General features: G+C 40.1%; 1 protein-coding gene across 4 annotated transcripts in view; it reads left to right on the forward strand.

The window, feature by feature from the left end:
• LOC134543155 (diacylglycerol kinase theta) overlaps positions 1 to 26,574 on the forward strand; it is a 99,084-nt gene that overhangs the window by 41,543 nt on the left and 30,967 nt on the right. For 2 of the 4 annotated variants that reach the window (XM_063388015.1, XM_063388018.1), the window contains exons 6-13: positions 12,765 to 12,917; positions 13,917 to 14,051; positions 15,488 to 15,620; positions 17,913 to 18,100; positions 18,861 to 19,076; positions 19,473 to 19,607; positions 22,312 to 22,486; positions 26,092 to 26,417. In XM_063388015.1, coding sequence (XP_063244085.1) covers positions 12,765 to 12,917; positions 13,917 to 14,051; positions 15,488 to 15,620; positions 17,913 to 18,100; positions 18,861 to 19,076; positions 19,473 to 19,607; positions 22,312 to 22,486; positions 26,092 to 26,417 — 1,461 coding nt within the window. The remainder of the gene's footprint in view (positions 1 to 12,764; positions 12,918 to 13,916; positions 14,052 to 15,487; positions 15,621 to 17,912; positions 18,101 to 18,860; positions 19,077 to 19,472; positions 19,608 to 22,311; positions 22,487 to 26,091; positions 26,418 to 26,574) is intronic. The other 2 variants (XM_063388016.1, XM_063388019.1) reach the window with 1 other exon arrangement.

A 26,574-nucleotide genomic window follows, 5' to 3' on the forward strand; every position in this document is an offset into this window, starting at 1 on the left:
GGCACAGCTTTCAGTGTTTAGCATTTGACTTGTGCCTTTCCTGTTCTGTGATTGTTACATTTAATTAACTTGCTTCAAACTAAAGTTCAGTGTGTGCTTTACTGTTGCATTTTCTTTCATAGCTGCTGAGTTGTTTGTCATAAACTATCAGCTTTTTTTATTTGTTAAAGATTTTGTATTTAAGTTGCCAATTAATTGTTAGTATTAAATTAATTTTTATAAATCCACTTAATATTTTTATTTTATTTTGCTTGGTACACATAATATTGGATAACTTAAGAATACCAGAGTAGCCTTGTAAGTTGTGTAGAAGTGTTCAGTGTTGACTGGTGCACTCTGCGTAATGCTCAGTTCAGGTTCGGACAGAGGACGCGGGACAGAGAGGGGGTCGCCAGGAGGCAGCAGCGACTCATGAGGTCATGTGACTGCGAACACCTGCCAGGCCGTAGTGATAGCGATCGTAGCAGTAGCATTGCCCGCAGAGGCAAACGGAGTGAGCGACCTTCGGGGTCAGCCCCAGACACGAGACGCACTAGTTGCTTGCAGTTAGAGGGACCAGACTCTCAGAACTTTCAACGCAATATTTCGTGCATGAGCAGTAACAATCTCTTATTTGAATGTACGTTGTTTAAAAACTTTGATAATAGACTAGTGTTGTGTCATTCATGAATGATTCGTTCAAAATTAACTAATCTTTGAGCGAACAAAAGCATATGATATGTTTGCTATGTAAAGAATCTGTTCTTTAAGAGCCAACAGCTCTTAAGCTGAACATAATTCAGGACGATATAAAATGTAGAGAGAATGAAGGAAGCAAACCTGCCAGTCCGATTCATTTGTGCAATGACTCATAGCATCAGGAGTCAGAGTAATCAGTAATCTCAGTGTGGGTTTATTCTCAAGAGCAAAGAGAAGGGGTAACATTAGAGAGAAGGTTTTTAGCATCCCAACAAATATTTATTACATTTATTATTATTATTATTATTATTATTATTATTATTATTATTATTCATGTATTGTCTAGGTTCTGTTAGCTAAAATTATCTGTGAGAGCTTGAAATATATTCACGCACATTTTTTTTAACAACTAGACGTTTAGAACGTCAGCTCTCTGAACCCCACCCACATTGCGATAACCAACCAGGCAACAAGATCAGCCGTCAGACGTGACGGATGCTCTAATTGGTGTTGACTGTTGAGATGTGTCATATCTCATTGTTGGTCATCAGAACTAAAAGAACAAAATGAACAAATCTTTTGAATGAATCATTATACAAACTGATTCAAATGAATCTATTCGGTCAATTGAATCATTCTGCCCATCACTATAGTAGACACTCAGCCACTATTTCTAAAGAAACATTTTTATTTGTAACCGGGAAAACAGTTGTACATAATATTTTTGGGTACATTCAACTTGACTTTTGCATGTTCCAGTTCAGTATTTCAAAATGTATTTCAATAGAAGCATTTTTTTTATTCTGAAAATAAACTTTTCTCACTGAATCATGTATGTACTGACAACAGTAGGATGGAAGAAAAATTAAAATGAAAATAATTAGTAACACTATTACTTAATAATTAGTTATTATAGAAAAACATATGCAACAAAAAGAAAACTCATTTATTTCGCACAGATTCACAATTTATTTCCAAGCAGAGAAGACTGAGATCTGTGTATTTATGTTTTTTTTCTCACTTCTGTATTTCTACCAGCACCAGCTCATGTCAACTTTTCTCTGGTAATTAGTTGCCTGACTGTCATTTTTTTTCGTTTGATTAAAGAAACGTAAACCAAGGTGCTCTGCAGGTTACTGTAATGAAAGGAACACAATGTGAGCCAGAGGAGGCAAGAAAAAAGGGAAACAATCGGGAAGTTAGCAGTTGCTCAGCTTCTGGGCTGTAGCAGCGGTAGGTAACTGCTCCCTGATGATGGCGACAGCAGCGTCGGTGATATCTTCGCCTTCGACGCGGCTACAACCCAGAAGCCAAGCAACTCTAGACAGTGGCTGTGAAAGCCTGCGATCTTTACTAATCCTGAAGTTGTCAGTTGTCACCCGTAGACATCAACAGAGGAAGCTTAGCTTGTTGGAGTTCACTGCCAGGGAGAAGTAGAAATATTGTGTGCATAGTACTTTTTCTTAAACTATTTTCAACAAATCATGTTCAAAGTAGTAAAATAAAAAGTGACTTAAGTACATTTTACAGCAACCTTTATTCTTCCAGATTATTTTATGTTGTAAATGTTTTAGAGTTGTGACACTGCTAAGGCATGAGTGGTTTAGTTAAGGCTCTGTATTTCATGTAGTGTTGTTATTTATTTATTAATTTTTTTTAAATTTTATATTTTGATAAGGAGAGACCGAGATCAAAATGTGAGTGACTTTTAATTTTTTTAATTTTACAATGTTCCGGAGAGCGTAGCTCTGTTTGGGAACTATACACGTCACTTTGGCATAATATGACACATAATTTTTCATAACACAATTCATACAGATATACCTATAAGTTTCACAGGTAATAGCATTACAGTTGTACATTTAACACTTAAAATATTTATCATACATTTAACAATAATATCTGGCACAAATAAAATAGTTAATTTAACACTTATTCATTATTCATTGTACTTAAAAAAAATATATATATATTTATATATCCATATCCAGCTAATCCTTTCACTTTGCTGCTTAATGTTGTGATTATGACAAACCTCGCCAAAATATCTCAGCTCTGCCTTACGCAGTCTCTGTCCACACTTAACTGTAATTTTATTGGCTAAGTTGTTGCATTTATCAATATAAAGTAATAAGTAAGTATCTTGTATCAATTATAGAAAATAACTAGCTTCTCATTGAGTTATGATTTGTTTTGTTTAAACTATGAAAACAGCTAAAATAAATTTACTTTTGTCACCAGTGTTGACGGGAAGTATTTCTCAAGGTAACTTAAACATGGTTTGAAGATAAAACATGTTAAATCATAACTTTTGCTGCACTTGCTGCATGCTCACTTAGTTATTCCTGTAAACATTTTCCCCCGCCCCAAATTGGTTTTTGAGAATTTTGTTAGTAAGGCAGTATTTATGTTGTCAACATGTAAAAATTGTAGCTACAGTACAGTTTTCCTTTAATTACAATTTTTGCAAGGCATCTCTGTAACTGTAATTTCAATTTCCAGTAGTACTTTAGCCGTATTCCGTAACCTTTTCAGTGTGCAGTATGCGGCCTGGTGCCAGTCTTTATCATACATTTATCCTTCTCGCAACCAATCTTGTGCGACAGGGCCTTATGGTTCGGGGATTTACGACACACTGCCAACTGAAACATGCAATTTGTGGGTTAACAGTCTGACATAGCTTTAAAGAGTCTTAATTTGTGTACGTGCGTATTTATGACTGTAACACTCGCTTTTATTTTGTTTGGGAGGGTGAGGGGTTTAACCTCGTAATTATAATCTACAATTGGAAAGTGAAGTGAATTTTTCAATTGTATAGGAGCAAAAGGGTTCGAAGGATTTATGCTGTTTAGGATTATGGCTGTTGTTTTGAAAATCACAAAATCCTGTTTGATGGTACACACAGCTACAGTGTAGGTAAGAGGTAGCTGATGGTTGAATCACGATGCATGTGCCTAGGAGGTGTGCATTTGACGTCAAAAGATCTCACTCGTACAAAGTACAAATTATTGGGTCACTATACACAAAATTTACAACAGTGTTTTGACTTAAAATGCCTTGAAGGCAAACGGGAGGAAGATATCACATACTCTATTTAACTGAAAGTGGTCATTATAAATGGGTCGCACATGCGTGGGCGACCCTGCGTCGCACATGAGCTCCCGTGTCCAGTGAGAGGTGTGTGGTTCCACACAGTCTGCAATCCAGCCCCGACTGAGCCCGGCCGCCAGCTCATCCTCGGTTTCCATTTCAGTACAGTGTGTCCTGTTTCGTAGCAGGTTGCATCATTTTATATTTGCATATTTGGTACTTCCTTGAAACTATATCAACTTTTGTTGATCTGCAAATAGTTATTCTAGAGAGGAGTTAATACACGTTCTTCTTTAGTGTTGCAGTTGTTTGTTAAGACCATTTTAGTTCATTTCATTAATTACAGAATATGTTCGCTAACGTAATTTATTTTACATACAATTATGTTTACTGCAAACCCCCCCCCCCCTCCCCCATACAGGTTTATGTCACTACTTGTGGGTCACCATGTAGTGCCCAAAATCACACAATAAAATACACACAGGTTTCACCATGTAGTGCCCATTACGCAGGCTTGGGAGACTGTGTGAACGTGTGCCAAAGTGTTGCGCCTAGCTGACGCTACAGCTGTCCTTGGGTAATGCCTATAGGCTATAGATATTATGGACTGGCTTTGGAGGTGTAAGCAAAGCCAATTCTGCCAAATGCAGAAGTTACACAGTAGCTCCCTGGATACGACCCCTTGACCCGTGTTAAAATCTCCTGGTCACACAATCCATTTATTTAAAGTCTGTGCCCGAGTACGATGGAATGTGAGGGGTGTAAACAAATGTCACAAGGAGTTTGTTAACGACAGAGGACTGCGTAGCGATGTGTGAAGAATGCACACCGTGGGCAACAATGTGTGATGTGATATGTGTTGTTGTTCTAGGAGCAAGCATGTTGCATGATGACTCGCTGTTCTTGTTGCCTGCTCTCTCTCTATCTGTGTGTTGTGAGCTTAGTGCCTGGAGCATGGCTAGCCTTCTCCCGCCCCGGATGTGGCTGCCGCTACGCTCTGCTCAGGTGAGTAGCGCGCGCTGCGCTTCTACGTTACAGTCACGTAGTCGGGGCAGTGTTTGCCTCTGTGACTCTAGCACGGCTCTTACTTTATGAGCAATGTGTCTGTAATCACACTGTGGATTATTATACACGTGCAAATAAGTATAAATTAGTTGAGTTCATGATGTATATGACTGTTATTTTAGTGCACCGATTCGTAGTACCATTCACACGAAGACCAGTTACTGGAAGACATTTGTGTCAGAGGTCAAATGCAGATGATGTAGAAATGTAGATGACGTAGAAATGTCAGTATATAAGAATCCTTTACTTTTCCATCATACATGTGCAAGTTTATATCTCGACAGATGTTATGATCATTGAGTTTTCTAGAGGTACTCCCATTTTGATTGAGTATTTCTCCTTTGGTGTCACCTCAGGGTTCTAAATGGAACATGCCTATAGCATGTCTCACCCTCAGTGCTGTTGTTATTATTTCACAAAAAAACGACACGCCATCATGCTGATAACCATATCCTTTTATTCACATAATAACAGTCATTTCTTCCACACTTCTTTTCCTCCATTTACTCACTCTCCAAACTAAAGCAGTGCTACCAACTCGGTAGCTACAACTATACCTACGACACAAAATATCTTTATTGCCGATAACACCTCCCCTCAATAAAATATTTTTATGAAACAAACAATCTTTTCCTAAATTTGTCAAACAGTACACCACCAAGAGGCTTAGTAAAAATATCACCTAGTTGGTCACTGGTATTAACATAGTCCAACCTAATGATGTTTTCAAACAGTTTCTCTTTTACAAAACACTTCTTAATCTTTAGATGTTTGACTCTAGAGTTGTCAGTGGCCATATGTGCCAGCTTTATAGTAGACTGATTATCCTCTAACAGAGTGATGGGACCAACTTCTATTTTAAAATCATGCAACAAGTCTTTTAACCAACAAGCCTCACTGGCAGCTTGACTAAGAGCAACAAATTCTGCTTCAGTGGATGACAGAGCCACTGATTGTTGTTTTTTTGAAAACCAGATAACAGTACAGCCAAAAACCTTAAAGCAACAACCAGTTGTAGACTTACAGTCATCACTGCCTCCCCAGTCACTGTCCACATAGCCTACTACATCATCATTCCTGTTTCCATAGTAATTTAAACACATATTTAAAGTACCCTTGATATATCTAAGAACATTTTGCAGAAGTTTGTAAAGTAAAGTGCTTGCACAGTTCTGATATCTACTTAAGATTGTAACAACAGCACACAAATCAGGTCTTGATCCCATTGCAGCATACATTAAGGATCCAACTAATTTTCTACACTTTGACTCTATTTCCTCATTTTCTGAGCATTCCTTTTTCAATAACTCAAACTTGAAGTTTCTGTCGATGGGCAAGGACAAAGGTTTGCATTCTGACATACCATACAACTCAAGTAAGTTCTGCAGATACTGTTTCTGACTTATGGTTGTACGATTACTAGCTAAATCCTGCTCAACATCAATACCTAGAAACCTTTTTACACAACCCAGCTCTTTCATTTTGAAGGTGTTACATAGTGCATCTCTAAGATGACTGAGCTCATTTTTACAATTTCCAAAATATAGAATATCATCAACATACACCAACAAAAACGTTTTGGTGTTGCCTTTACATTTAGAATAAACACATGCATCTTTGTCAGAACGTACAAAACCCAGTGATGACATTACTTTATCAAATTTTGAGTTCCACAATTTGGGAGCATTTTTAAGGCCATAAATAGACTTATTTAGTTTACCAACAGGATACTCTGAATTTACACCCTCTGGTAATTTCAAATAGAGTTCCTCATCAATTTCACTGTTCAGGAATGCACTGCATACATCCATTTGCTGTACTGGTAAGTTCAGTTTGGTGGCCACACTCATAAACACTCTGAAAGTTTTAAGTTTTGCCACAGGAGCGTACAAGTTATACACATCACATTCTTGCTCGAAACCTCTTGCCACTAGTCTTGCCTTGTATTTAGTTTCCCCAGTTTCAGTCCCCTTTTTTGTGAACACCCATTTTGAACTAACTACTTCTTTTCCTTCTGGCACCTGTGGTAAGGTCGTCCAAGTGTTGTTTTCATGTAACTGCTGAAGCTCGGCCTTAATTGCCTCCTTCCAACATTGTGAGTCTTCCCTATTCATTGCCTCTTTGTAACTCTTCGGTACCGCATCAGTTGCTACGAGTCCTAGATCGTACTCTGAGCACCACGCTGGCTTTCTTACACTCCGTCCACTTGCTGTTTTAGGTGGCTTATCTTTGGAGGTTTCTCTGCTTGACACTTCAACTGGTCTCCCCTTTCTTTGGTCTCCTTCAGTCACTGCATCCTCAAAACCTTTAAAGGGAGAAGACATTCCTTCACTTTGTACGTCTTCCTCATCAGTACTGGAATTTGATTTTATTTGTTCATCTTCTTGAGTCAGGTCTAAGCCAATCATTTCAATGTCTTCTACTTCAGTTTCAGTCCTTGTTTCACGTCCCTTTAGTCTCACAAACACCACATCCCTTTTTATTTCAACTTTCTTCTTGTCTTTGAAGTAAATTCGATACCCTTTGGAATCTTCGTAACCAACAAAAACACCTTTCTCTCCTTTTGGGTCCCACTTCAGTCTCTTTTCTTTCGGTATATGGACAAATACCTCTGTTCCAAACACATGAATTAGTTTTGTCAAATCAACATTTTTCCTTTCCCAGACTTGATATGGTGTCTTATTATTTTCTCGAGCCTTTGAGGTCCTATTTAACACATACACAGCTGTATTTACTGCCTCTGCCCATAGCTGTTTGTTAAGCCCTTTCCCACTGAGCATTGACCTAGCAGCTTCCACTAAGGTGCGAATGTCCCGTTCTGCTCTTCCGTTTTGCTCTGGTGTATAAGGTATTGTTGTCTGGTGTTGTATCCCATGGTCCTCAAGCAGCGCTTTCACTTCCTGATTCACAAATTCTCCCCCATTATCACTTCTAAGCACTTTCACAGGCAGACCTGTAGCTTTTTCCGAAAACTGTATGTAGTATTTCAGCTTCTGGGACACCTCCGATTTACTCTTGAGAAAGTACACTTGCCGGTAATTTGAGTAGTCATCTTTCAGTAGCAGAAAGTATCGAGACCCTCCCACAGACTCTACCTCCATTGGTCCACACACATCAGCATGTACCAATTGCATTGGAGCATCAGTGTGTTGTTTGCTTTCACCAAATGGTAATTTCTTCATTTTTCCCTCCAGACATGCTTCACATGACTCACTGTTGTCTGAGTACTTAATATTGTTTTGATTCAAGACACTTTTCACATAGTCCAGGTTTTGATGACATAAACTTTCATGCCACTCTCTCAACGAGCGTACCACCACTAAGCAGTCTTGTTCCATGATTACGTCCAGAATATACAAATTTCCCTCCTTATTTGCCACCGCACGAATCTGGCTGTCTTTATATACATAGCAATGATCGCCAGCCATTTTAACAGTATGACCCTTTTCAATTGCACTTGATACTGAGAATAGGTTCATTTTCAGCTCAGGGACCCACATTACATGGTTCAAGGTACTTTGCACATAATTCTGTCCATTGTAGACTTTCACATTAACTTGTCCGATACCTTTCACCTGAAGACTACGTCCATCACCAACGAGAACACATTTATTCGATACTGGTGTAAAGTTCATGAGGAGGCCACGTTCGAATGTCATATGTTCACTTGCTCCACTGTCCATGATCCAAGAGGTGGATCTTTTATGGTCCTCCAAATCACTTACACTACGCAATACACTTTCTGACATTACAAAGGCATTTTCATGTTTAGGCCTATACCTTTGCTTGCACTGAAACTTCAGATGTCCTTTCTTGCCACATTCAAAACACTTTCGTAAGTCTTTATCCTCTCTGCATTGGTTTGCCACATGTCCCAAGAATCCACACTTGAAACACTTTAATCCCCCTGTCTTCTTGACAGTGTTCCCTTTATATGATCCTGCCACCATAGCCACATCCTCATCCTTGATTTTAGACTTTAACCTCTCTTCTTCCACTAGTAGTCGTGCCACCAGGTCATCAAGTTTTTGTTTACTAGTTTCTACAGATTCCCATGCTGTCACAAAGTGACCAAATCTCTCTGGCAATGACATTAATATTTTTGTAATCGTGAACTGTTCCGACACTTCTTCTCCTGCCTGTTTAAGCAAGTGACACAATTCTTGTATTTTTGACAAATATGTAGACATGTCAGAACCCTGCTCGTACTTAAACTGAAAAAAACGTTGTTGCAGTAAGTGTACACTTATACTCGACTGCTGCTCATACACACTAAGAAGCTTCCTCCACATCTCGTTTGCAGTGGTGCAAGTAAGTATGTGCATCATTGCATCCTCACTCAAACGCATTACAATAATACTCTGAGCCTTTGCATCTTTTTTTTGCCACTCACCTTGATCTTTTTCCGGTTTAATGTCTGTTCCATCCACAACTGAAAAAAGATTCATTCCCCGCAACAACACCGACACCTGGAACTTCCACACGTTCCAATTCTTCTGCCCCTCCAACTTTATCGCTCCCACGGCATTCATCCCTAGCTGCTCCATTTTTCCGGAGTCAACAAGCACCGACGATAAATTGTTGACGACGAAAGCGACTGAATGTGTACCACACCCCGGTACCGCTACTCCACAGAAGCTTCCCACGCCGCCATTACCACTCTGCAGAGAAACACGTTGCCGGCCTACACAATTTAAACATCTCTGGTGCGAAGATCACTCATGACTGTTATAAGCATTCTGGGCCCATAACCTGTTGTTATTATTTCACAAAAAAACGACACGCCATCATGCTGATAACCATATCCTTTTATTCACATAATAACAGTCATTTCTTCCACACTTCTTTTCCTCCATTTACTCACTCTCCAAACTAAAGCAGTGCTACCAACTCGGTAGCTACAACTATACCTACGACACAAAATATCTTTATTGCCGATAAGTGCGCAGTGTGCAATGTAATGGACATTCACTCTCTTCATCCAGTACACAGTTTCTGCCTCTAGCGCTGTCCATGTTTCAGTGTGCACTGTTGCCAGATTTAGGCCATAGAGCACAACTTTTTAATGTTTCAGAAAAAATTCCATTTCTGTAAGGTCATAAAAAAATTTTCGGGGGGAAAAACTGAATTATTGTATGTATGCTGTAAAAGAAAATTTTAATGGAATTTGGGATAAGGAATCTACACATATTTCATCAAAAGCATAATATAATTTTTACTTATGAGTCAGAATCAAAAGTTGCCTGCTTAGTTTCAAATACTTTTGTCAACAAACAAACTTTTTTTACAATTCATTAACATGTGGGCTCTATTCGAGCATATCACATAATTTAATGGAATGCCTGCAATTAATAGTGATTACTACTACAAATAGTTAGGTACTAGTGTGAAATAATTGCACTTAGTATTGAATTAGAGTTTCCAAAATGACTACAACTGTAATGTTAAAATAAAAGGACACTATTTCATACCTTGAAAAAATCAAAAAAATTAAAAACAAAAATTAAAAGGATTAAAACTTCATTGTGTAAATAAGCCATGTGATTAATTTCTGAACATAACTATCTATGTTGCCAAGCAGTATCACTGTGGCAACAGTGTTCAGTGTACAGTGTATAGTGTACAGTATACAGTTACTCTGTACTGCAGACTAAGAGTGAGATGCTGTTTAGCACTCGGCAATGAAGCAGAGAGTGAGTGCCATGCCCAGGTATGTATGCCTCGACCCACTTGGTGACACTCGACGCATGCCCACGCGTGTGCTTTCGTAGCGTGCATTTATCTCATCGTGTCTTGCCAGCAAAACCAGCTTCCTTGCAGCACGCCAGTGTTGTGTAGAACATAGCACATAGCACATAGCAACCTGGTTTTGACTGCCAAGTTACTTCACTGTCGTGAATTAACCACAGTGTGCATACCTAGCAAGTTTCACACAGTGGATTTGGAATTTTGAAACTATTACATAGCTATATATTTTTAAGTAAGGTGGCTTCATTAATTATGTATTGTAGTTTTAACTATTTAAACACATTTACAATGACAAATTAACCTGTTACAAGTGTGGGATCCTTTTGATTAAGACTTCTAGGTAATTTATTTTAGCATACATTTATTCAATGCTACATGTATTGCAAATGATTTCGTAGGCAGTATATACATTATTTTGGTGAAGGAAGACGATAGTGTTGGAAGTCAAAAGAGCTAGTAGTTTCGTGGAATCAGATGAATGTCTGCGCCCAGAGACCGTGGCTGCCTGTTCTGCCCACAGACAGCTTAGCCTTGCCAGAGAATGTGCAAGTATGATGGAGGTCCTAGTACTTTGGTTTATTTAGACATGAGTCTAGCTCTTCGAACATTTAAAATATTTTCGTGATATCTGATACTGCACTGAGAACCATGACTTTATCCTTAAACAAAGGTTTCACTTCACTGCAACCACTATACCCGTCACCTGGCATGACGTGGGGCCTCCGTATGTGTGCCAAAAGATTTTGGTGGTATGGTAGATAAAAAATTAATATAACATATGAAAACTGGTACAAATTTAAAATTAATTAACTTATGATTGCAGGTAGTAGAATAGAAATGTTAAGTTGTTTGATAAAGATTTTCAAAATTTTAAATTCAGAAAAATATATAATGATTTGTAAAAAAAAAAAGGCATAAAAATATATGTAGTATGTTGCAGAGTTCAGGTCTTTAGTATAAGGGTGTACTGACTCGTAAAAGGTTGAGAAACGCAGCTCGAGCCATGTGACCAGAAACAGCAGTGATGAGCCAAATGAGTCTATTCCCCGCACCACCTGTTTGCGTCAGTCTCTGCCAACCTGACAATCATCGTGCTTTCCTGCTCAGGTCCGTGGCTTGCCTCGCAACCTGTTACTGCTGCAAGAGCATGCCAAACCCAGCAGAACACCAGCTAAAAGTTTTAATTCACTTTTTCATAATACCTCAAGAGAAACTATTTTCTCTTAAATTTGTCACCAGCAAGGAGCGTGAAATTATGGTAAACAGTTACAGAACTAACTACTATAAAAACAATTTTCAAATAATTTTTAATAAATATTCTAAGATTTAAACCCTAAAACTTCACACCCTCATTAGATTTTCAAAGTAGGCTACGTAGTTTGTAAAAATTATTTTGGCTGTGGCCTTCACATTTGTTTTATGTTCCAAAAATAAATTAAATTACATTATTAAAAAAGAGTTATTTCTGTAATTCTATTATGAAATTTAATAATATATTAGCTTTGTAAGTTAAAACTCAATCTCAGCAAAAAAGAGTCTTGTTTCATTTTATTCTCATGGCTTCTCAAAGTCTACATTACGTGAGACCTGGATCATGCCTCAAGGCCAGGTTACAAGACAAAATTACGTATTACGTGAAACGGGTCCCGGAGGAACAAAAATTAATTAATTATGTGAACGGTCGATTAGATCCGGGCAGATGGGGCCAGCCGCGGAGATGATGGAAACAGATTCATAAAGGTTTATGCTATTGCAATTACCTGAGTGGTGACAACTGATGAAATAGACTTCACAGTATGCAAGGTGAGAAGCAACTGGAAGAGGCCTCTAATGACGACCAAGCACTAGGGGTCATCTTCGCGCGCAAAAGTGTGAAAGGAGCGGTAGTCAAGCTAGGCCATGTTTAAGATAGTAGTCATGCACATTGAACAATGTTTATTAATTAACTGGTGTTTTATAATGTGTCCATTGTAGTTTAACATATTACATTCCACTGCCCTGATTGCTGGTCGCGCAGCGACTATCGAACCGCCGATGCCGGCACTTGTTCCTATCATTGCACCTTCTCGCACCACGCAGCACTTGTTGAAGTCGCGCACTCCCGCACACGCCCGAGAACACAACTGTCTGTGTGGGCCGAGGGAGCACCGGCAGAGGGGCTGACGCGCGTGATGCGGTTACAGCGCGCAGCATCTCGGAGGAGTTCAGCAGCGGGGACGCCGGCCGGCCACGCGACAACGAAGAGGGTCCGCACGCCCGCGACAAGGACAAGGACAAGGACAAGGACAAGGACAGAGACAAGGGCAAGGAGAAGGAGAAGGAAGATCGTGACGAAGGTAAGTGGCTTCAAGCATGTTTGTGCAGCATTGTAGTCCTGGGCCTAACCTACACCATGAGCACTCATCGTGTTTTGTTTAGTAGGTTAAAAAGTTGCTTCAGACAGGAAAATATTGTCTGCTTTTGTACATTAGTCTTGGTCAGGAATCATATTTATTTATTAATTTAATATCGTTACATGCCAAATAATGGTGTAAAACCTTGGTGGAGGGCACTAAAAAAATACAATTTCAGATAACTCTAACACATATAAAATAAACAAAACACAAAATACTCTACAATCAATACATACAATAGGGAGGTATAACACATCTAAGACATCAAAGTGTGTCTAAGGATACAATAAATATCAAATGACAAAAAAATTCGTAGCAACTGACTTAAACAAATGGATAATACAAAGATTCAAGATCAGTTTTATTAAAATTGAAATCAAATGTATAAATAAGATCATTATTGTTACGAAGAGTGCAAAAGTTTGATTAAACTGGAGGATTCTCAAACCAGTATTTTCAATGAAAGTTAATATTTGATAGATCGCATTAATTTAAAAAAATTGAATTGAAAATTAATCAAATCATACAAGGAGCGCATGCGGAACAAGTCAGATGTCCGTGAACTCTCAGCCGTGAACTGCAAGAAAAGTAAGGAAACCAAAAATAAATTTTCAGATTTCTTACAGTGCATTTTTCGTACAAAATCTTGTAGTCAATACGTGTGCCTATCAGCAAATATGTAAAATCACAAAAAAATTTGTCTAAAACTCAGTTCATGAATGTCAGTGTATGTGTTGTACCAAAGTATTATTAATGAATCATGCACTTTTAAGTAATTATAGAGTGTTTACTTATCTATTATTCATTGGAACATAATGGAATCAGCCAATTTGTTTTTATAAGTATTTTTTATGCCCTAATTGAGGTAGGAGTACTCAGTTATTTCCAATTACGTGGGAACTATATCATTATCAGTTTGTGAGTGTTCCTCAACTGTTCCAGAGTTTATCAAGGTGTATGATGGGAACAGCTCTTTCCGGAGACGCATTTTCCGAGTGATCACGGTATCACGCCAGGCAACCCTGGAGCAGTTGTTGACGGCCGCACTCCGAGCATTCCACATCACCAAGGATCCAGGTCAGTCGACTGGTGCCTGCTTCGTTCGGTATTTTAGTCAGTGTTGGTGCAATATCATCCTCAGATTATTGGTACATTTTAAAGACTAAATTTGGACAAAGTACAATTCACTTTGTCAGACTTATATGTTGATTCACTGAGAAGCAGTCTCTAATAGGAAACACACAAAGAAATATTAAAATACCTAGTTATTTTGTTTGAAATGTAGCATAACTAGGCCACAATGCAAACTCTTTCAGCTGCAACGTAAGTTTTAGTTTGATGCAGTATATTTAAGACAAAAAAAAACTGTCTTTGCATGAGTACCTGAGTATTTAGGTTATCTACGTGCTATAATGTCTAAAAGTTTGCAAGAAGTGTTGTAAACATTTATTGTTAAGAAAAAATGTGTGTTCCCATTTTAGGAAGGGGGTGTTGGCTAAGTACCAACGGGATTAGGAAATGCAGGAGGTACACAACAGCACACTAAGTGAATCACAGTCAACATAGGTATATTTTGCTTTTCAATATTTCATCAAAAGCATTAATGCTTTGGTCATCACGCACCTCATGACAATGCAGATGATGAATACTGTTCTGAGAAAATTATGAATCAATGTATGAATTTCACAGAAACGAAAAATAATAATGAAAATAATAATAAATTACTTTAAAACTCTGCCTACAAAAAACCTCATATTTGGCTGTGGGGGCGGGGCTTCGCCTTTCTGAAGGGTGCTGGTTGGCGGACCTGGATAGCTCCGTGTCACTGATCTGGCCTCCTCGACGGACAAGTGCTAAGGGAAAACAAGAGTTGGATTACAGCCACAGAAGCAAATGGACAGTCTGGCCTTTGAAGGGTTGGACTGATTAGTATTTTATTCGGTTCTAGGGTAAGAAGCAGTAATCTCAACCCTGGAGTTTGGAGGGCATGAGTAGGATTAAAATACTGGATGCAAACGTTATTTTTAGTCCAATGCTAATTAAAAATTAATAATTGATAAGTTTCATTATTCATAAGTTTAACCACCTGCAGCCAAGTTAAAGAAAAGTCATTTTTCAATTTAATTGTGGTTTTATTTATTGTTGATCTCGCAACCATTTTACCTTGAGTCTAGCCGGAGCTAGGGCATAAAATTAGTGCAACCAACCTAACGTAACAGCCGACCTTCAAATTTCCCCATTCAAAGATGAAAAGGCCACAATCCCACAGTTTTTAACCTGGTAAGGAAATTTCCAGCAATTTAAATCCTTGATCAGTCTGGTTATCAAACCTGAGAACTGTTGGCCTGCGGACAAGGAGTCCCGACTCTAACTGGTTGGACATTTTCGTGATGTTGAAGTGAATATCAAATGTATCGATAACTGAAATATTTTATTGTAATTAATTGCTGTGACCTGGAGGTAACAGACGATAGGAATATCGTACTCCATCAGCGTGTGGTGTTTTGTTGTAGGGAAATTCTACTTAACTGACTTGTATGCATCGGAGGAAAACCGCTTCAGCAATGTCAGGTTGGTGGATCCGAACCCGGTGGCCAACCTGCATCGCAAGGAAGGCAAGCGGCCGGCAGTTTTCCTGCGGTTCAAGTAAGCCCCTCGTCAAGTGAGCCTGTTTGCCCCGTGAGCGGTTCCTGCTCAGTCCGTCTCCTCGGCCACCTGCCTTCTGCCGTCTGTCAGTCTAGACCTACCTGACTTTCCATTTCACGGATATTGGTTTTTTTATGTTCATCCATTAAACTAGTGCTTCATTCAATATATGTATAACATTTTCAGATTTTTGTACTACGTACTTTTATTTCCATTGAAAAAGTTTAATTTTATTTGCTATACTTGCTGTATTGTTAGATTCAATATTTTCAATATAAATGTCTAGAGTTTTTTTTCCTGTAGTGTAGGAATATTGGTCAGGCCAGGTTTCCCAGCCTGCAAGAGACGTGAGCAGTAAACAGAGAACTATGATGATGGAAAATGGTGTGTATTAAAACACTACATGGTGTCAGGAGTTTGAACTCATTGTACGGCTGTGGCTTTAACGGAAACACAATGTTGGTGATTTACTGATTCGGGATGGATGATGTTTAATCTCCAGTGTACTTTGCTGTACGGTTAAAGGTGTAGTGATGAACAGCGATGATGCCGACTCGGTCTTCACAATGGTGAATGCACTGCAGTTTCAAATACTGCCACCAGAAAAGTTAGATTTGCACACACCATCCGAATGGAGTAAGTGGATATGTCATTTTGAAAGGTTCCGCATTGCAGCATCAGAAGCGCAAGTCAACATGTTGTGTTATTGCATAGGACCTGAGACGGACGACATGCTAGAATCATTCGCTTCGAAAGATGGCAAACAAAAAAAAATACGCAGCCATGAAAGCTAGGTTTGACTCCTTATTTTCTGAAAATGAAAACCTTATTTATGAATGAGCAAATTTTTTTTAACACAGACAGCAGGAAGGGGAAGGTGCTGATGCATTCATTAATGATGTCTTTAAACTAGCAGAGACTTGCAAACTGCAAAACCTGAAAGAGGAACTGGTCACAACTGTATTGGTCATTGGAGTGGTGGATGACAGAGTCACTGGTCGACAGCAAAAGTCTTTCAAACTTGAAAATACCTATTTCTGAATCATTCATCATGGAAAAAAAAAAAATTAAATGATACTTGAAACTTTCAGTTAGTTCTTGGTTCTATTACTGCATGCCATGTTCAGAAAAAAGATGGGGACTTAGAATACCCCAACCTCCCATCAGCGATTCGACCAGTAGCACATGATGACGGTCTGCCTGTACCAATCCTACGTGTCTGGACGATACCTTCATGATAATGTCTAAGTCCCGTGTAGTTTTCAAGTAAATTAAATACAACTGTTGACCTCCCGAGGTGGGCTCTGAGAATAGAATAAAGAGTTCAGTGAGATTTAAGAACCATCAGAATCATAATTTAGTAGCATGCAACGATGATGTCCCGGGGTACTCGGAGCATCTGGCCGGTGAGTGCGCTGATTGGCTGACCCAACTCATTCAAAACTGGTTCCCCTTTATTTGAAACCATTAAGCATAAAAAACTTAACATGATCAATAGTACTTGTAAATGGATACAAACCCCTTACATTAGTGTTTGTATTTTAAAATATAAAAAGTACGGGAATTTATCATCACTCAGGGGTGTGTTCAGAATGTCCAAATCTGACTGGAGATAGATAAATAAATAAATGAATAAATAAATAAATATAGTTACTTATTTATATGTTTGTAACTGAAAATAACACAGCCCTTGGGAATAAAAATATACAGTAGCAATTATTATTTTAATTGATGTTTAGTGCACGAGGCACTGACTAATACACTTGCCCCCCACCCCTCCTCCACCAGGTGAAAACACATTGCTCAAAATGGCCTAATACACACACCACATGATGAAGTACAGTGCCAATGATTATGCCTGGGCAGAGGGTAGGGGTTGTGGGTAGTGGAGTCATATCTGGCTCCGAGGGGGCATAGCACTTTGCAAAGTTAGTGTAAATCCCCATCCATATTTGGCAGTAGGTATTTAAAATTGAGAGCAATTGATTAATTTTTTTTCATTGATGTATGGGCTTTTACTATAATTTTTAAGTAATTTTTTTATTTATAAAACCTTTTGATATGATAAATAATAATAAATTCAAATTTATCTAAAGTTTTTATAGTTTGATGTAAATCATTAGCACATATTAGTTTTACCTTTTAGTCGTCAGCAAGATACATCATGCAGGTGGCTACCAAACACAACTTGATTCATGAGTTTCGACATCAAGCTGAATGTGTTTTGTTTCTGCTGAGTCGAAGTGAGGTTGCACTTGCGACGGGAAGGTGAGGCTCGGCCGGGTTGCGCAGGGACTGCGACTCAGGGTCGGTGCGCGTGTACCCGGGCAAACTGCCCGTGTCGGAGTCGTTCTGCAGTCTCCCGGTGAACGCAGACACGACGGTGGCCGACCTGATTCGCGAGTCGCTGGGCCGCTTCGGGCTCGACAACTGCAAGTGTGAGGACTACCGCATGAGCGAGATACTGCTCGACCGAGGAGGTAACTGCTGGCCTGCATTGTGGCCCCGCGACTGACACCCAAACACATCTTCACAATCATGTTCTCATTTAATTTATTAACCCCAGGCTCAAAGTACGTGTAAAATATATGTAATTTATACTTTCATAATGTTTAGAATTAAATTTATCAGATTTTATATTTTAATATGTTGAAAATATTAATATTAATTTCATTCATTGTGTGGTTATCTATTAGAAAAATTGTTATAATAAATAAAATAAAAAAAACCTCGGACAACACAGTGAAACACAGTGACCAACATGAACCCAGCAGCGATACTAAACAGATATTCTGGAAACCACAATAACAGCACAGATAAACACAGAAGGTCTCTTAAGAACTACAGTTGCTGATTTTGGCTTGTTTCCTGTATGTTTGCATATTCATCTTTTTAGTCCATTATTGAGGTTTCTCTATACATGCAGCGAAACCAGCAATGGACAAACGCCGATGTTTCTTCACCCCTACACTTCACTGTTAGTGTAGTTACCACAGCTGCTGAGATGCTGTAACACATTGTGTGTAGTATGCTGAGTTTAAGGAAGAATACAGGTGGAGCACTAACCATCTGAAGTGAAGCTACTTCCCCCCCCCCCCTTTTTTTTTTCCTCTGTAATTATAAGTAAACATACCAGTCGTTCTTGCCTGTTTGGCTGGACGATCGCCAATTGAACTGTGACGGAGTAGTCAGTGAGGCCGGAACACGAGCGCTGCTGAGCAGGCGCGTGGCTTGCGGCAGCAGTGACGGAGCGCGTGCTGAGCTGGTCGGAGCGGCCCTGGGAGCTGGTCAAGCAGCTCGGCAAGGACTCCATACGCCAGATGGAGCTCATGAGGTTCTACCTGCAGCTGAAGCAAGACCCGCACGGCCCCAACCTCGCCCTCTTCGTGGGCAACCTGCCCCCCAACCTGTCGCAGCGCAACTACGAGAACATCCTCATGGAGCTGCTGGGCAAGGGTGAGTGCCGGTACTGCGGTGATAAATATTACCTATGTAGGTTGATGAAAAAAAAAAAAATTGACCAAAAAATGGGTTCAAATATGATTTCAATGTGTGTGTGTGTGTGTTTAAATTATATATATTTATAAATTACAATTTAACGTGGATTTTGATACCTACCTGTTTGGAATAACATTGGATTTTTAAAATTTGTCTTGCAGTCATTTTATTCACCATAAGAGTAACAACCAGTAATAAACAACTGTCGTCTAGGATGTAAGAGAAGCTTCAGTGTCGATACCAATAGTACAAGTAGCATCAGTCATACAGTGTGCATCTCAAAAACATAGCAACATAGCAACTGAATCTGTGTGAAGCCACACAGTGGCACTCCTGAGGTGTGGTTGCTTGCAGACAACAAGTTCTCCTCCATCGGTCCCATCTACTACGAGTACGGCTCGATGGTGATCATCTACGAGGACTCCGACAAGGCCGTGCGCGCCCTGTACACACTGCGCGAGTCCCACTACGAGGAGAAGCACTTGCTGGGTGCGTCCCCCGCTTCCGCCTTCCGCCCTTCCCTCGTACAGGAGCCTCTCCCCTCTTTCTTGAAGTGAAGTCCTGCATGTTTGGTTTGCTGCTTGTTTCTCATTTTTATGTAGAAATATTTTAGAAATGTGACTATAGAAGCTATATTGTATTTGTTAGCCAACTTCAGAAAATTAGAAAATGAACTACTGCCAGTGAATGGACCGTGATACAATTAGTCAGGAAAAATGATAACAATGAATGTTCGGCTGATTTAAAAAACAAAACAAAAAATCAAACACATAACATTTAGCATGTATCTGGAGAAAAAAGTTATGTACAAATTATAATTTGCAAAGCCAGAGTAGTGGAACATCTGTCAGACTTATCCTGAATAAGTATAAAAATAAAAGTGGCTGGTGATACTAGCATTACTGACCTTCCATGCAGGGGCAAATGAGCAACTAGGCCAGTGGGCAACCGAGCAACTAGGCATGCGGGCAACCGAGCAACTGGACAAGTGGGCAACCTCCTGGGATCCACACCAGCCCTTTATTAACCGAGCAACTAGGCAAGCGGGCAACGGAGCAACTGGGCAAGCGGGCAACCTCCTGGGATCCACACCAGCCCTTTATTACCGAGACACATTTAACATTAAAATTTAACAAGATAAATTAACAAAACTTTTGTCAATACATACTCAAGGTTGGCTTAGAAAAGGGGTTTCAAGAGTTTAATTTTTCATATTTACCTGGGAAGGCCCCTGAAACCCCCTTTTCATACCCCCAAGCCATACTAGTGGAGTCCCTCTCACAACCACTACTGCTGCGTGAACACAGCTGTACATGTCAGTGTACTGGTGGGTAATTTCCCATGTTGAGGTAGATTACGGTAATGTCACGCCAACATCTACATGTCGCAAAACTGAGACAAAATGTATGTGTATTTTATAAGAAGTGGATTAAATATAAAGTATTAATACTGCTCTTTACTTGGTAGTGTCGAAAGACTGACATGTCTATATCAACATGTAGCCGTCGACATGTCAACGCCGACTAAGCTTTTGTAAATCATGTTTTTATTATTATTATTAAAATATATTTAGAACTAAATATAAAATTATCCTCCAATATCAAACCTGAAATTACCCAGGAATATTATGCTTCAGGAAAAATGCTGAAATTACCCAGGAATTTATTCACCCCTCGGGAGATTCCTATTCTTTGACCATATCTACCATATATGTACCATCACCTAACAATTAAAAAGGATGTTGACTATGCACGCGGGCAATTGACTTCAATATGGAAAATATATTCAATAGCTATGGATCTATACAGAAATATTTATTTTTTAGATAAAACGGTCAGCATTTGTAGACGGAAGCGTAATCGGCAATCCGACATCATTTATGTTTATGTTTGTGATGCTCAGACAAATGTTTTTAGAAGCTGATGCCAAATCACAGTTAATATAGATTGTTTATGGTGCGAAATCCCAATACAATTTGCAGTTAAATATCTTCTTTATCATTGATTATTTCTGGGTTTTGAATATTAAATTTTCATGCATTATGTTTTTTAGTAATAAATGTTGGTTTTATAATAGCAAATGCTTGTTTTAGTGTCAACTTTATCATGTCAATATTGGCACATTTCATCTGATATACCAATATAATTTTGGTGCTACGAATATTTGCGTGGAAAGTTATGTGATTTAGCAATTTGTTTTGATATGTTTACGTAGGTAGGCTTGGAAGTGAACTAAAGTTTAATTAATTAATTTTGTTATAACGTAACTTGTTACGGCCCTACATTACAATCGTAAAACTGTTGAAGTAACAAACAGACATTTCGTGTGTCTAAAAATTACTAGAGGTTATGTAACTTAAGCTAAATGTTTTTGTATTTCATGTTGTGATGTGTTAAGTACATATAGTTTCTGTTCGTTAAATAAATTTAATTACTGATAAGTTATTATAAGTTTATATTCAGTGTTGTTGAATTTTTCCTACTGAGACTAGTTTTCAAATTGTCCAAACCACTTTCAGGACCAGTGACTGAATGAACATGATTTTAATGGTTGTTACACGCATGGTAATGCAAGTGTTCAGATAGGGTTTTCTGTAAATGCAGATAGTTTCATAGACAACATGAAAGAAGAAACCCTCATAGCTCACAGATGTGTGTATGATGTGGTCAGCAATCTCAGTGGTATCCAGTTAGTCGCTATTAGTGCCACTTACAAAGCACGCAATGCACATGCTCACTTTACAGAAGCCCAGCAGGAGTGCAGAACAGCAGTATCAGCCCAGTTAGATGAATTTTGTCGTCGCTAGTTTGGCGATTTGGCTGTGAAGGAACTGGAAGCCAAAAATATGTAAAATTCTTGAAGAGGCTTGTACTGAAGCCAGTAAAATTGATGATGAACTGGAAGGTTTGAAAATAATGGTTTATTTTTTTAAATAAAGTGCTGTGCTTGCTAGCGACATATGTATCTCAGTGTTCTTTATACATTCATTTTAACAGAATCGTTTGGATTCTATATTATGGTTTCGAACGCGAGAGACCGGACCGTGATGCCAGGTTCAGAGCTGGCTGACGGCCACGTACGGTCACTGACGTCACACGCCATCCGTTGTGAAGTTCCTCCATCTTGCTCTGTCCCTCTGTCCCCGGACACGGCCACACGGCGGAGCGTGGAGCGCGGAGCGTGCGTGCTGCAGTGATGCTGCTGCCCAACATCGAGCCCAGCACGGTGCCGGGCGGCGTGCAGCCTCTGCTGGTGTTCGTGAACGTCAAGTCCGGAGGCTGCCAGGGACTGGAGCTGATCTCCAGCTTCCGCAAGCTGCTCAACCCGTACCAGGTGTTCGACCTGGACAACGGCGGCCCGCTGCCCGGGTGAGCAACTCCCGACGTCATTCGCAACAAGATTTATCAAACAATAGTTTGCTAGGATTAGTTACAAATCTTCTCTGACTACAGGGTCTTGCTTCCTTGTTTTGATTATTTGTTATACTTCGAAAGAGGGGCAACTCCCCCACCCTCCTCCGGGTACGCCCACGTTCACGCAAGTTTCTGTCTGTGGTGCAGATGGAGGGGAGACTGCTGTTGTATTTGTCGCGGCCAAGCGTGTAGGCCTTCGTGCTCAGATGTTTCTTTCAGTTTAATATTACTGTATGTTTACATTAGTAAATTGTAAGTAAGTAAAGTTTACAGCAAGCAAAGTGTTGAATAAATAAATTGTCGCTGTATTTTAATTTCAATGCAGTATACCATCAGCACTGCAACTAGATGCCCCAACCTTAAGTTGCAAGAGACGTCTCTAAAACAATGCTTTTATTTTACACTGTTGATAGAAAATTATGGCAACAACGTCTTTGGTTCCCTTATCCAAGCAAGACATTTCTAAAACAATGCTTTTATTTTACACTGTTAATACAATCTTATGGCAACGAAAACCATTGGTTCCCTTATCGAAGCTTAAATTTTCTCGTTGATGTTCAGATGTGTTGTATCAATTACAAGTTTGTCAAATTTTTGAGGAAAATTTAATGTATCACTAAAAAAAATAATCATCATTAAATAACTTCAATAAAGTTGTTGCAATATCTCTTTCCGCTAGGTTATTTTCCCATTCTCAACATCGCTATAAGCATGAAGCTGTTGGGAAATGATCTCCAGCATATTGCTCACCCCTTCCAAGGCAAACATCATCGGTTACCATGGTGCCTTTGAAGGATGGGATTTTTTGATAACTTTTTGGCAGCCTTTAAAATTAATAGCATATAAAGTGAACTAAACAAACACCGCGCTGAGCTCTGCAGTCAAATTATTGAGAACGTGCCGTAAAGAAGTATGGCAACGGGGTAGATGGACGTAAGCTGGTTGAAGCGTGTATGTCAAGTTTGATGAGTGCCACCGTGTTGTTCAGGGCGATACAGACCCAGCTGGAGCTCCTTCTCAGGGCGCTACTTCGATGCCTGGCCCCACCTAGATGGGGCTTCCCTACTGGCTTCTGCTGACTACAGTCTCAATAACATCCTGCATGCAAATCTAGATGCATACTTTTAGTTTATTGTTGAATGCCTACTAACTATTGTTTTTTATTTTCCTAGGATTGTTGTGCCCTGTTGACCTTGTGGGTGTCTGCCTTGTTCTGGGTTCCTGACCGGTTCATCCGGCTGGCCCTTCTTGGGCAATTCCCTCCGTCGTCCCTGTTCAGGGTGATCATTTGTGTTGCACACCCTTTATTTATATATCCTTGGCTTTTCTGCTAGAACTTTATACTTTATTCTTCTATCCTTTGTTACATTGTTTGAATGTTTTTCATGAATTTTATCGTTGCTTCTTCCTCTTCTGCTTTGCAGGATTATTCTTAGGCACTTATTCTACGTAACTTGCAGTGTTTTTTTTAAATGTATTTTGCTGCCTTTCCCCATACTTCCAATCCATATGACATGGCTGTTCTTTTAGTCCAGAGTTAGAAAACATGTTTGAAAAGGATAGCCCAATTAATTAAAAATTGTTTTATTAATTACCTAATATTTTCACTATTTAGTTAAAGCAAATAAATTGTCTATCCACAAATTTATGGCTCTTTCATTAGGTCCATTATTTACTCTTCCCACTGGAGCTCTCCCTACTGCTCGCCTCTTACCTCGCTCCTCTGTCCCGACACACTGCCTCGCACACGAGACATTCCCGGTGCACCAGTCTCCGCACACGAAGCCCGTCGCTCGTCGGGCCCACTCGCTCTCACCACTTCACTACCTCGGAGGCTGACCGCCGCCGTTTTTATACCCCTCAGCCGCCTTCTGGAATGGTCTCGCACCCCTTTGAAGTGTCGCGTCATCAGGGTCAACTTGGCACCCGAAGCTCCCTGCTTACAGGGTCGCAATGAGAAAGCACTGTGGAGGAAGGGGTAATTGGGGGGATGGGGTAGCTAGGCACCGTTGCTAGTGAGATTAGGCGTGTAGCAACAACGGACCGCGCTCCACCTGCAGGAAGCATGCGGACCACTAGTGTCTCGTAACCTTATTATAGCCATGTAGAGAAGTGGTTCTATTTCTACTGAGAATATATCTTGAGCATTTTACCTGTTGCTGCTCGTGCCGACTTTCTTAGGTGTTCTTTCCATGTGAGATTTGGATCGAAATATACTCCTAGGTATTTCATTAGTTGAACTTTCCATATAACTCGTTGTTGTGTTGTCAGTACTAATTTTTCTTGTGCTCCAGTATTGCACTTTTAATCAGTTTGATTTTGATGTCCCACATTTTCCAATGTTTTTCGAGCTTTTTTATGTGATATTATACCAATGTTTTTGAGAATTATGTGTTCCTATCCTTTGCATACACAACTCACAGTTATGTCTTCTGCGTAGATGGTCATGTTGGTACCTTCCTCTTTGGGGCTGTCGCTTGTGTACAGGACATATAGGAATAGAGATGGAATTCCTACTTGCGATAACCTGCATGTTTTTATTTTTGCTGATTTGGCAGTCGTTTCTTTTCATTTGCCACTTAACCAGTTTTTTCCCCCATTATTTTTGCCATGTGTTTAGAAGGCCAAAGGGTCTTCTGTTGGCAGAGGTATGACACATGAGTGACGGGACGACTGGTAGTGGCGTGGAGTGACTGAGTTGATTGACTGATTCAGAGAGGGCGCCAGCTAGCATAGGAAAGGTGAGAAGCCGTGTGCTAGTCTTCGACGAACACGCTGTGGCGAATGCCCTCAGAGTCATGACAACGCCCTAGGGAGTTGCCTGATGATTATCCCTCTTTGATTAAAATGGCTTAATTTAATTTAATTAATAATGTAAATATCAGTAATAAATATACCTTGATTTAAATAATTAGGCTTTCCTTCCCGAATATGTTTTCCCAAACGTAACATACTACATATATAGAACAGACAGATAAACAACAGGTGAAGGGGGAACATCCATTATGAAGTGAGAAGTTTGCTTTATTATGTGTTCCATGTTGTCACTCAAGTTCGTAGCCCGACGAGGATGCCCGGGCGCCACCAGTTACACAACAAAAACCCAAACACAAATTTGATGGTTGGTACCTAGCACAACTGTAATGTGCCTCACAGTCCTGTCAAGAGTCGCGAACACGAAGCCACTGTAGCCAGGACGACGCTGGGAGTAGTTTATAGAGGACCTGACTATCAATCCTGCAGCCCTCCACTGTTGGTCAAGACGTCCTACTGGCACCGGGTGCTTCACGAGCTTCCGCGGCACGGACGCAAACTCATTGGAACGGGCAGTGCATTACAATGGCCTTAGTTGGACCGAGGGACACTCGGGGTCGGCGTCGAACTTTTTGAAATACTTATTTGGTAGTTCTGCGGGAATTACGTGATAAAAGTGTAACAAATTTTTTTTTAATTTTAATTTAGTTGAGTATTTGTTGAACAATGATATTAGTTACTTATATGTTACATCAGTTTGCTTCCAACTAGTGTGGTGTGTGAGGCGCGCGGGCGTGCGTGCGCAGGCTGTACGTGTTCCGCCACATCCGCAACTACAAGATCCTGGTGTGCGGGGGCGACGGCACCATCGGCTGGGTGCTGCAGTGCCTGGACAACGTGGGGCAGGACTCGGAGTGCTCGAGCCCGGCCTGTGCCATCGTGCCGCTCGGCACGGGCAACGACCTGGCGCGCGTGCTGCGCTGGGGGCCCGGCTACACGGGCGGCGAGGACCCCCTCAACCTGCTGCGCGACGTCATCGACGCGGAGGAGATCCGGCTGGACCGCTGGACCGTCGTCTTCCACCCGGAGGAGAAGAGCGACGACAAGAGCCAGCCCACGCCCAACCAGACCGGTCGGTGCCCGTGATAACTTTCCCAGCATGTTTCATTTTATATCATTTATCATTCATTGTATCAGCAGTCAAAACTCTCCTCTCAGAAATGCACAAAGTAATGCCTGACTCATGTCATTTCTTTGTCATCACCAATCGTTTAGCTGACAATTAGAAA

Source organism: Bacillus rossius (assembly GCF_032445375.1).
Source record: "Bacillus rossius redtenbacheri isolate Brsri chromosome 9 unlocalized genomic scaffold, Brsri_v3 Brsri_v3_scf9_2, whole genome shotgun sequence".
Classification (NCBI taxonomy): domain Eukaryota; kingdom Metazoa; phylum Arthropoda; class Insecta; order Phasmatodea; family Bacillidae; genus Bacillus; species Bacillus rossius.